Genomic DNA, 11,641 nt, shown 5'->3' on the forward strand with positions numbered 1-11,641 from the left:
ATGGGAGATGAAGCTGCTCAGGCGGTGGAGTTGATGGAACGTATGCTAAAGCTGAAGGAACAAGGCTTGCAGGGAGAACAAATCACTCGGCACTTCATCAAAAGTCGATTAGCTCCAATCAAAGAGAGATCCCGCACGACTTTTGAGTTTGACGGCAAACATGATCCAAATCGTGAAGATCCAGACTCCCTTTGACTTCAAGGTCATGAAGGAAAGAATGTACAAGATCTTCTCAAATGCGATTGTCGTCAGCTATTCACATCTGCTGCCAGTTGTGCCATTCAATGCATTCAACCCCCCTCCACCGGTATGTGCTCAAACACTTCAATCTTCCTCGAAATATAATCTTGTCTTTTTGTTAAATCAATTGACAGTGGGAGATATTATATCTAGGAATTTGCTCTGATGAAGTCAGATCCCCCAATCGCTCAGCGCCGATCACCTCGCCGTCACACTGGTCAGGGGAGCGGGGGACCAAAGATACGGCCTGAAACCCAGCCCAACACCTCTAATCCAGCCGGCCAGTCAGATTCCGGGCTGAGGAAATTAGTGCTGAGTGACGACGAAGTCGACGACGTTGAAAAGCCTGGAGATAGAGAAACAACCAGAAAATTGCCAAAACAAGCTATTCCAAAGAAGAAAACATCTAGTTGTCCTGCGCCGAAGATCAGGAAGTCTTCCAGGTACAACTCATATAACGATATTCCTTGTATTAATGCGCACCCAGCATGGAAGTAATACTGATAACAAAAACATGCAGGAAACCATCTGATATAGATCCTTCCGGAAAGGACTCTGATCCGGCTAATATGAAAACAAGCTCTTCCAAAGAAGCCGGGCCGACTGCTGAGGATCATCCGAGTGACAATCAGTCGGCAACCGACAATGTAGAATCCGGCGATCAAACCCCGACTAGAAGCCAGTCGGCCAAAGCTGAAGCCGGAGTGAGTCGAGAGCCCTCGACTGGAAACCAATCGGACCCAGGGCCAAGCCAAGAGATTCCAGAAGTTGAAGCCCAAGCAGATAGCCCTCGCGGTCATGATGCTAGCAATGACCGGAGGTCTGGATCTCCTTCAAAGGCATCTGAGCCCACTCGTCCTCGTCTAGAAATCATCACGGGTAAACACCTTGCCTGAAACCGTATTAATCCAGCCAACTTTAATTGATCGTTTGACCTTTATCCATGGATACATCACGACCAATGATTGGTGAGGAAGAGGAAGTTCCCCGGATACGCGCGGCTGAAGACTCGCGCCCTCCTATTCTGGTCAAGTGGTGGGATGATGACTTGCAACCTCAAGGAATTGTAATAAACCTGCAAAAAGAAGACGAAGAGGTTTGCCTACTGAAAAAGGCACTCAGCCAAGCAACTCGTATTGTAAACATAAGTTCCTTGACGCCTGACCTCAGCCCTCTTGTTTGCCATCTAGCTTGAGCGCCGATAAAACCATTTTGCAGAGGATTCACCTTAGGAACGAGGCAAAGACCGCAACCCTAGAGAAACTAGTTCCTCATCTTGGAACCCTGGAAGCTGTCAGAGATCAACTGCACGAGGCCAAAGAACTAGCTAAGAAAACCGAGCACGATCTAAGAGATCGAATTGCCTAGCTCCAGGAGTCTAACTTCGAACTAAGTGGCTCGTCAAAAGGTATACACAAAATCTGTCTGACTAACTTATGTTGTCATCTTTGTAACTTCAATTAATTGGAGTCAAATGCAGTGCAAGCAGCCAAGATATCTCAATTGGAGAAACGAATTCAGACTCTGGAGAACGATAAAGTAGAGCTGGCAAGTCAGAGGGACTCAGCGTTAAAGGACGTCCAAGCGATGTTCTTCAATAACAATGGCCCGAGTACACTTGATGCTTCCGAAATCTTCGACAAGCTGAGAGTTGCTCCGGATACATATTTCAAGAACATCAAAGTCTGGCGTTGGCGATGACCAAATCCCAGCACTCCATTATTATTATAATAGCCCCCGACTGATAACTTCAAGGGGAAGCTTGATGTTGTCAGTCAAGACAGGGAAACACAGAAGCAAACTTAAGCATAAAAACGACGAAGATGTTCGATATTCCAAGAGTTGTCGATAGGTGTACCGTCTTCACGCTTGAGTCGATAGGAACCTGGCCGAGTGACTTCAGAGATGATAAATGGCCCTTCCCATAAAGGGGATAGCTTATGCCGATCCCGTGTAGTTTGAATTTTCCTCAAAACCAGGTCGCCGACTAAGAAAGCTCGCGATCGGACGTTACGATTATGATAATGATGCAAACCTTGCAGGTATCGGGCCGACTGAATTAAGGCTGCTTCACGGGCCTCTTCCAGTCGGTGTAGGTCATCCACTCGGTCGTCTCCGTAGCGCTCTTCGCAAAAGTTGCGAAAACGCAATGATTCAAATTCTACTTCACTAGGCAACATTGCTTCTGCTCCATAAACCAGGAAGAATGGTGACTGACCCGTAGCCCGACTGGGGGTGGTGCGCAAGGACCAAAGTACAGATGGCAGCTGTTCCACCCATTTGCCGGCATAAGGATTCAGGCGATCAAAAACTCGTGCTTTTATTCCTTGGAGTCGCATGCCATTGGCTCGTTCAACTTGCCCATTGCTCATAGGATGCGCTACGGAGGCATAGCAAATTTTGATGCCGAAGTCTTCACAAAAATCTTTAAATACTCCGCCAGTGAATTGAGTGCCATTATCAGTAATAATCCGATGAGGTACCCCGAACCGATGTACAATGTTGATGAAAAAATCTCTAGCTTTGTCTACCGTGATCGTGATGACCGGTTTAGCTTCAATCTACTTGGAGAATTTGTTGATAGCCACAAAGAGATGTGTGTAACCGCCGACTGCCTTTTTGAACGGGCCGACCATGTCAAGCCCCCAAACCGCAAATGGCCAGGACAGCAGGATGGTTTGCAACTCTTGGGCTAGCAGATGAGTTTGTGTGGCGAAAAATTGACAACCCTCATATGTCCGCACAATCTTGTCGGCATCGGACACAGCGGTGGGCCAGAAAAAACCTTGCCGGTACGCCTTGCTGACTATGGTGCGTGCAGCAGCATGGTTGCCACAAATACCAGAATGTATGTCCTTCAGCAATTGTCTCCCTTCTTCTAAGGATACACAGCGTTGCAGAATTCCTGATGGACTTTTCCTGTACAGCTCGGTCTCATGAATAATATAAAGCCTGCTACGCCTGGAAATCTGCTCGGCTTCGTCTTTATCTTGACGGAGTTCTTGGCAGGTCAGAAATCGTATGAGAGGCTCTCTCTAGTCGGCTTCGACCATAGGTATGTCTTCAATGTCCGCGTCTTCACCCGTTTCTCTCTTGGGCACTGTTGGCTCATAAAGATGTTCGACGAACACATCAGAAGGGGCCGCTTCGCGTTTGGATCCAAGATTCGCTAGTCTGTCGGCTGCTTCATTATTGTGCCGAAGAACGTGAGTGAGTTCGAGTCCATCGAACTTATCCTCCAACTTTCATACCTCTTGTCGATAAGCGATCATATTGCCGTCGAGGCAAGACCACTCTTTCAAATTTACAACTAACTGTGAATCTCCACGAACTATCAGACGCCTGATTCCCAAAGAGATCGCGATCCGTAGTCCGTGAAGGAGTGCCTCGTATTCTGCCACGTTGTGAGATGCGGAAAAATGTATCCATAGCACATAGCTCAGTCTTTCTCCAGTTGGGGAAATTAAAACAACTCTAGCCCCAGTGCCTGAAAGTCTCTTTGACCCGTCAAAGTGCATAGTCCAATACTCCATCTTTTCCTCGGGCGTGTCTTCTTGGCACTCGGTCCACTCGGCGACAAAGTCGGCTAAAAGCTTGGGATTTAATCGAAGTTCGCGTCTTGAAAGATATATCCAAAGACATCAATTCTAAGGCCCACTTTGCGATTCGCCCGTTTGCTTCGCGACTACGGAGTATATCACCGAGAGGAAACGATGTAACCACCGTGACCGAGTGGCCTTGGAAATAGTGGGATAATTTCTTGACGGTGATTAGAACACCATACAACAGCTTCTGAACCTAAGGATATCTCGTCTTGGAGTCGGCCAAAACCTCGCTAACGAAGTAGATCGGTCGCTGGACCTTCTGAACATGGCCTTCTTCTTCACGCTCGACAACCAGGACCGCACTCACAACCTGAGAGGTGGCCGATATGTATAGTAATAGTGGCTCTTGTGGGTGTGGCGAGGCCAAAACTGGTGGAGTGTGAGAAGTTTCTTGAAATCTTCAAAGGCTTTCTGTGCTTCGGGTCCGCACTGGAAATTGTCTGTTTTCTTTAACAGTTTGAAGAAGGTCATCCCCCGCTCGCCGAGTCGTGAGACAAACCGGCTGAGCGCCGCCATGCATCCAGTCAGCTTTTGAACATCTTTCTGAGAGCTCGGCGGTTTCATGTTGAGGATGGCATTGACTTTCTCCGGGTTGGCCTGTATGCCTCTGTGAGACACCATAAATCCAAGCAGTTTCCCTGACGGTACTCCGAAGGTGCATTTTTCAGGGTTTAATTTCATCCTGAAAGCGCGGATGCTCGCAAAGGTTTCTTCCAAATCCGTAATCAAATCATCCTTCTGCTTGGTCTTGACGACTACATCATCCACATAGGCTTCAACATTGCGACCAATTTGAGTTGTGAAACATCTCTGAATCATGCGTTGATAAGTTGCTCCCGCGTTCTTCAATCCGAAAGTCATGGTGATGTAGCAGTAGGCCCCAAAGGGCGTGATGAACGAAGTCTTCAAGCAGTCGGATTCTTTCAATCGGATCTGGTGATATCCCGAGTAGCAATCCAAAAAATTGAGCAGCTCGCAGCCGGCGGTCGAGTCGACTACCTGGTCAATGTGAGGCAGCCCGAAAGGATCTTTGGGGCAAGACTTGTTGAGGTCGGTGTAATCGACACACATGCGCCATTGCCCAGTCTTCTTCCGAACTAGGACTGGGTTAGCCAGCCAGTCGGGATGAAGGACTTCTTTGATGAAGCCTGCTGCCAACAGCTTGGTCAATTCCTCCTTGATCGCGTCCTTCCTGTCTTGTGCAAAGCGGCGGAGTCGTTGTTTGATAGGTTTTGCATCTTCCTTAACATGCAAAGAGTGCTCAATCACCTATCTAGGAATACCAGGCATATCGGATGGTTTCCACGCAAAGATATCTTTATTGTTTCGAAGAAAGGTGATGAGCGCGCTTTCCTATTTACAATCTTACTCGGCGCCTATTACAGCAGTTTTAGTAAGGTCAGAAGGATCTAGGGGAATTTTCTTGGTCTTGGCTTCGCTTTCTCCACTCTTTGAGATCTTGGCCATAGGCACTTCTCCTTCGCTTGCCGTGGTTGCAGCCAGTCGGATGTCTTCTCGAGCAATCGCGATCTCGCGGGTTTGAGCCATCTCGCAACTCTCCTTGTCACATGTGACGGCTTGCTTGATGTCGCTCCGTAGGGATATGACTCCTCGAGGACCAGGCATCTTCATCATCATGTAGGTGTAGTGAGGGACGGCCATGAACTTGGCTAACACCGGGCGTCCGAGTATGGCGTGATACGCTGTCTCGAAATCAGCGACTTCGAAGCAAATGTTTTCTGTGCGGAAGTTCTCCCGAGTACCAAAAGTGACCGGAAGAGTGATCTAGCCAAGTGGCGTAGCGGATAACCCTGGAATGACTCCATGGAAGGGCGCGTTACTCGGCTTTAACTCGGTGCGAGGGATCTGCATGTCGTCCAGGGTCTTGGCGAAGAGGATATTGAGTGCACTGCCACCGTCGATGAGGGATCTGCGAAGCTTGACGTTTCGAATTACTGGGTCTAGTACCAGGGGGTACCGCCCCGGGTGGACCACTCGGTCGGGATGATCCGAACGGTCGAACTTGATCGTTATCTCCGACCACCAAAGATACTGCGGCGTATCAGTCTGGACAACATTGATCTCCCATTCAGTCAACTTTTGCTTTCTTTTAGACTCGTAAGCTAGAGGGCCGCCAAAGATGTGGTTGAGCTCCTTGCGGTGGTCTTGAAAACCTGTCGGGGCATCATCATCATCATCTATCTTTTTTGACGTGCTTTGTCCTCCGTCAGAGGTCTTCTGTGCATTCTTAGCATATTGCTCTGCAAACTGCTTGTAGACGAAGCAATCCTTAGCTGCGTGTTGGAGTTGGGATGATGCGGACATTGGGAGTTCATGATCTTGTCAAAAGTGTTGACACGCGAACGTTGTCGGGAGAAGTGTGTAGTAGTCGCAACAAGTTCCTTGGGCTTACGTTTGCGGTCCTTGTGATTGTTACTTCCACCCCCTCCCGTAGTCGGCACATCTTTCTTTGGCTTCCAAGTAGGACCCGACTGCTTGGATGCGGCAATGGCGTCTTCGGCTCTGGCATACTCATTGGCTTTTTCAAACATCTGTTTGACTGTCCTGGGAAGTTTGCGCCCGAACTTGCCGACTAGTTCTTCGTGGCAAATTCCTTTGGTGAAAGCGGTGATGATAACGTCGTCGGTAATGTCGGAAATCTTGTTGCGCTGTTCAGAGAAGTGTCGGATATAATCTCGAAGGGATTCTCTAGACTTCTGAATGACGTTGTAGGGATCAAACTGTGTGCCGGGGCGTTCAAAGGTGCCCTGGAAGTTGGCGATAAAGTTGTCGTGCAGTTCCGCCCATGATCCAATCGTGCCACGGGGTAATCCGTGGAGCCAGGACCAAGCAGAATCCGCTAGGACCACAGGTAAGTAGTTTGCCATGGCCTTACTGTCTCCTCCTGCTACGCGGATTGCAAGACCGTAGACGGTAAGCCAGGACTCTGGATTGGTGGTGCCGTCATACTTCTCGATTCCAGTCGGCTTGAAGCCGGCCGGCCAATCCACTCGACGCATGTCGTTAGTAAAGGCAGCTACTCCATCCACGTCGTCGTCATAGCGGTCTGGCGTACGGCGGTGACCTCGTGTTGCACGGCACTGGTTGATCGTATCGCGAAGATCGATGGGACGTTGACAAGGTAGGGAACGAGGCCGTTCAACTCGGCGCTCCCTGTATCGTTCAGGAGGCGAGTGAACAGATCACTCGTCTTGGCCTCTGCTCCTACGATTGGATCCTGTGCCGACGATGCTGAGGCTTGGCTGGTGATAATCATGAGATCGGAGATGGGGAGCCCGGCTGCCAGTCGGTGTGCGAACACTGTCGGAGTTAACCGGGACCGAAGCGGCGATCATGGTCTTGGTCTGGTTCAAGATGTTGACGACGTGGTCGGCTTGATTAAGTGCGTCTTCCTTCAGGAGGGTGTCGAGAAGGGTGATCGCAGCGACAGCGTTCTGTTGAGGGGTGCGGAAAACTGCTGTCCCCTCGACGTCTTGCTGTCCGATGAGATCTCACGCTCGTCGTCCTGCGTCCAAGGCTCGTTGTTGTCGGTCCTCGGCCTCCTTTGCAGCCCGTTCGCGATCTTGTTGTTCTCGCCGCAGCCGTTCTTGCTCTTGTGCTTGGCGCTCCTCTTCCAGTCGGCATCGCTCAGCTTCCTGCTGTAAGCGTCGTGCATCTGCTTCTCGGGCTTGGCGTTGTTCTTCCATCTCGTTGTCGGCCATGAAGACGCCGAAGAATAGAGGGGTGTAATTGTCTTCAAAGCTTTCGTCGAAGTCGTCGAGGTCGCGGTTGTCATAGCGGTAGCCGAATTCGTCGTACTCCACGATCTCGGTTGGTCGTGAGTCGACGCCGGGGGAGCTGAGGTAGCCTTCCAGTTGATCCGTCGAAATCGTGCCGAGTGGCTGGAGTATGACGCCGACTTCCCTGGAGCTAGGCATGATCGGTGTTGAAGCCGACTTCCGCCTAGGCCTACGGGGAGAAGACGCCCTTGTAGTGAAGACGGCGGCCAAATCGTCGGGGAGTTTCATCAGGATTGGAGGGTAGGCCCCATCATCTTGATCTGGTGATGTTGGAGTAGATGGGATCTCGTCTGAGTGGTTTGAAGCCGACTTGATCGAGATAAGCTTGGAGTAGATCTTGGCCGAGTTCGGAATACCGAATGGGGCTGAGACCTGGTTCTTTCCCGACTGGTTTGGATCCGAGTCGAGGAGAGAGATCTTGCCGAAGTCGTTGGTGATGAAGTCGAGGCCGCCGAACCGAAACGCCTGCCCGGGAGGGAAGACGAAGTCATCGATGCCGGAGACGGAACTGATCGCACTAATCGGCGAAGAACTTGACGCTACCCCTACCTGGCGCGTCAACTGTCGAAACAAGATTACGGCAATAATAAAAGGGGGTGGCTATCAAGCTAGAAAAGTGGATGGGTTTGAAGACAAGGAATTTTATACAGGTTCAGGCCTTCTTATTCAAGAAGTAATACCCTACTCCTGTCCGGGGATGATTCCGCCGAGTATATTATTGATTGTATAATCTGGGAGAAAAAAGTCCTCCCGAGAGGAACCCGGACCCCTCCTTATATAGGGGAAGGGGTCCGTATTACAAAATAAAGTCTATATCCCTAACGGAATATGTGATTATAGATAAAATACAATCGTAACCGACTAGGATCTTGGGTATTTCATTGTCATACAAGTTCGAAACTAACCCGAGTCCTCATAAAGATATTCTATCTATATTTGGTACCATATACCCAACCAAACTATAACTGTCGTGTAGATATGGGGTATCCATAATCTCGACAAAAACATTTTTAAAAAAAACTTTGTTTGTGATACACTCATAAATTTGAGAAAGAACACATGTAACTCTTTCAATCAATCATGAAAATTTATGGAACAAATATAATTGATCAACATATAACATTAATTCACAAACCTTATCCTTGGTCTTCTGATCATTTCGAAGATGGATCTCGATGTCTCATCCAGTTGGATCAAACTGATCTTTTCTTGGATGAACATTCCATGATTCAGGAATATCCTTAATGTTTTTCATTTGTGTTTTCCCTTAGGACCACAGAAACACCCCAGAGTCTGCATCTTGTCGTTGACCACTCTAGACAAGATTCGCTCCATAACTGTTGTCACCGCTTAGAATCCTCTGAAAGTATATAACCATGGTGAGAATCTTAAACAGTACAACAATACAAGGTCTCGTGAACGATTTAAACTAATTCATGTGATAGGAAATACACACACTCAGCACACACACACACACACATATGGCTCAATCACTGTGCTGCTCTAGGATGCACCGGATTGCATACAATTTTCTAGAAACTACAAGAATTATTGTATCTTTATTCAAATTTACATCTATAATAAAGAATACCCATTTCAGAAAAGATGTTGAAATATATGTTGTATTGTTGGACTGTTTAACAAAAATAAGAAAGGAAGTAAAAAAACCCCATGGAGCTCAATCATGTTGTGTTAGTTACAGAGAAAAGGTGAGGTTGAAATTAATAGATTACAGTTGCTATTTTTCCAGGTGATTGTGTTCCAGTACTTAAAAATCTGTTATAATTTGTTATGTTACAACATTATTTATTGTAATCAGGAACAAGAAACCTACACGCAAGACAATCAGATTGAACTGGATTTCAAAAATAACTGAGATAAAGCACCGTTTGTGATATTCTCATCAAAACTAAGGGATTGCACTCGTATATTTTTTGATGAACCATAAAAAGATCATGGAGTCAAGAACAATCAGGATATGATAGAAATTCATGAACGTCAGGTTGAAACACTAAATTCTTCTGCCTTTTTCCTGGGAGCAACTCAGAGTCCACATAGGAGAAATGGCGAGAATTACTAAAACTATTTACGATCTTCCCAAAGCTAGCACCTTCAGTTCTCTCGCTATCAGTTTCTGAATCTGCCTCATGGTGATTAGCCGTACGAGAATCCACCTCCTGATCACCATAACCACCAGGATGCACGATTATTCCGAATTCAGCTGTGACTGTTCTCTCGCTGTTACTAGTGGTATTGCTTCCATCAGAGCCATCCCCCGAATACCACGGATTAGCTCCTGCTATTGCTACACCATTGCCTTTGCCACCACCAGAAGATGGAAGACCAGATGGACCATGGCTACATACCCCTTCTGGTGGTGCCCTGGGTCTAGAAGTAGGAAACCTGCAAGAAGAGAAGGAGAGACAGAAGAGAGGATTTGGAGAAGAAAAGAGGATTGGAGTAGGGGTAGATCCAGGAGAAACGAGGTAGATGTTCATACATATCTGTGCTGAAAACAGGTAGCTCCAGAAAGGCTGTAAGCTTTAATTAGGAGATATGCACATTAGCTGTAAACTACCGTTCTAACTAGAAAAGAGCTAAATGCCAAACAATAATAATGTTGCCAGCACAAGAAAACACATTTCTTACTGTTGCTGCCAAAAATGTATTTTGGGACGCGTTCACACACAATATACTCTGCTTAAAATAGCTTTTTTTATTGCCGTGCAATATGGGATGGTGTTTACACAATACTACATATATAGCACTTAATTTAATTATACACCCTCCATCTAACAAAAACCACTTCTGATGATTAGATAAAATTTGGCATTTTAAGGACACAGGGAGTATGTATTTTGTTAAAACCAGTGGCGAGGATATCATCAACCTCCAATGGTTTCTCCAAAACCCCTACCCCGTAACAATGGAATTTAAACTTTCCTTGGAAATTATGTATTGTGCTGACTGCACAGCAAATGCAATTAGGAGATAGCAAACTCATATCAAAGTACGGTTACATAGTTGCATGTGAGGCTCCTAGCTAATTAATTTGGGAGATTAATCCTATTGAGGCATATGGATTAATTTGAGTATGAGAGAAGAGATGGAGATATTTCTGCATGCATTAGCTTGAAGGGCACCAAATAAACTTTTATGTGATATGCTTTGACTAATTTCAAATCATCTCCAAAATTATAAATATGTGCCATACACACCGCTTCCATTCAAGTGTACATGCAACGATTTTTTTTCTATACAGAGGGCGTCAGGCTAAAAAAGATAAATTTAGAGGACAATCCCAAAATAATTAAACAAATAATAGAATAATATATCAATAAGTGGATTCACATTTTGCTTCAAAAAGACTGAAGGTTAAAGGTACTGCTGGTTATTGTGCACGTGCAATACACATCACAGTCAGATGCGTCCGTGGGAGTAGGAGGGAGCTTAGGACACTACTAGAAAACTACTAGAAAACTGATATTTGCAGGGTCGATCAAAAACTACAATAGTCCCAGTTGTAATAAAAACCGGGATAAAAACCATTTTTAGTCCCGGTTAAAAAAAATCTTGATCTTTAGTCCCGGTTGGTGTTACCAACCGGAACTAAAGATGATGTTTAGTCCCTGTTCATTCTATGTTAGTGGCTTGTCAGGGGACCGAGAATTTTTAGTCCCGGTTGCGGCGCCACCAACCGGGACTAAAGATTACCACTTTAGTACCGGTTGGTAATATCAATCGGGAGTAAAAGATTATTTATATCTTTAGTCCCGGATTGTCGGATTGTATTACCAACCGGGACTAAAAATCCATATGCAGTATAGAATCCTTACGACTTATCCTCCCAACTCCTCATCTTCTTCTATCTCTTATACTTATCCTCTCCTTCTCCTCATTTTCTTCTCTATGTTATCCATCCTCCCCTTCTCTTCAACTTCTTCTCCCAACTTCCCCTTCAGACCGAGGAGCGGTCGGGTAGAGGGCCTGCGGTCA

General features: G+C 46.6%; 1 protein-coding gene across 1 annotated transcript; it reads right to left on the reverse strand.

Moving 5' to 3' along the window:
• Nucleotides 1-5,630: 5,630 nt before the first annotated feature.
• Nucleotides 5,631-6,865, reverse strand: LOC136351676 (uncharacterized). Its single transcript, XM_066303940.1, has 2 exons — nt 6,259-6,865; nt 5,631-6,139 (listed from the first exon to the last, which is right to left on the reverse strand). Exons 1-2 carry the CDS (start codon nt 6,863-6,865, stop codon nt 5,631-5,633), a joined length of 1,116 nt encoding a protein of 371 aa, XP_066160037.1.
• Between the last annotated feature and the right edge of the window lie 4,776 nt (nt 6,866-11,641).

Source organism: Oryza sativa, chromosome 9, assembly GCF_034140825.1.
Source record: "Oryza sativa Japonica Group chromosome 9, ASM3414082v1".
In the NCBI taxonomy this organism is placed as follows: domain Eukaryota; kingdom Viridiplantae; phylum Streptophyta; class Magnoliopsida; order Poales; family Poaceae; genus Oryza; species Oryza sativa.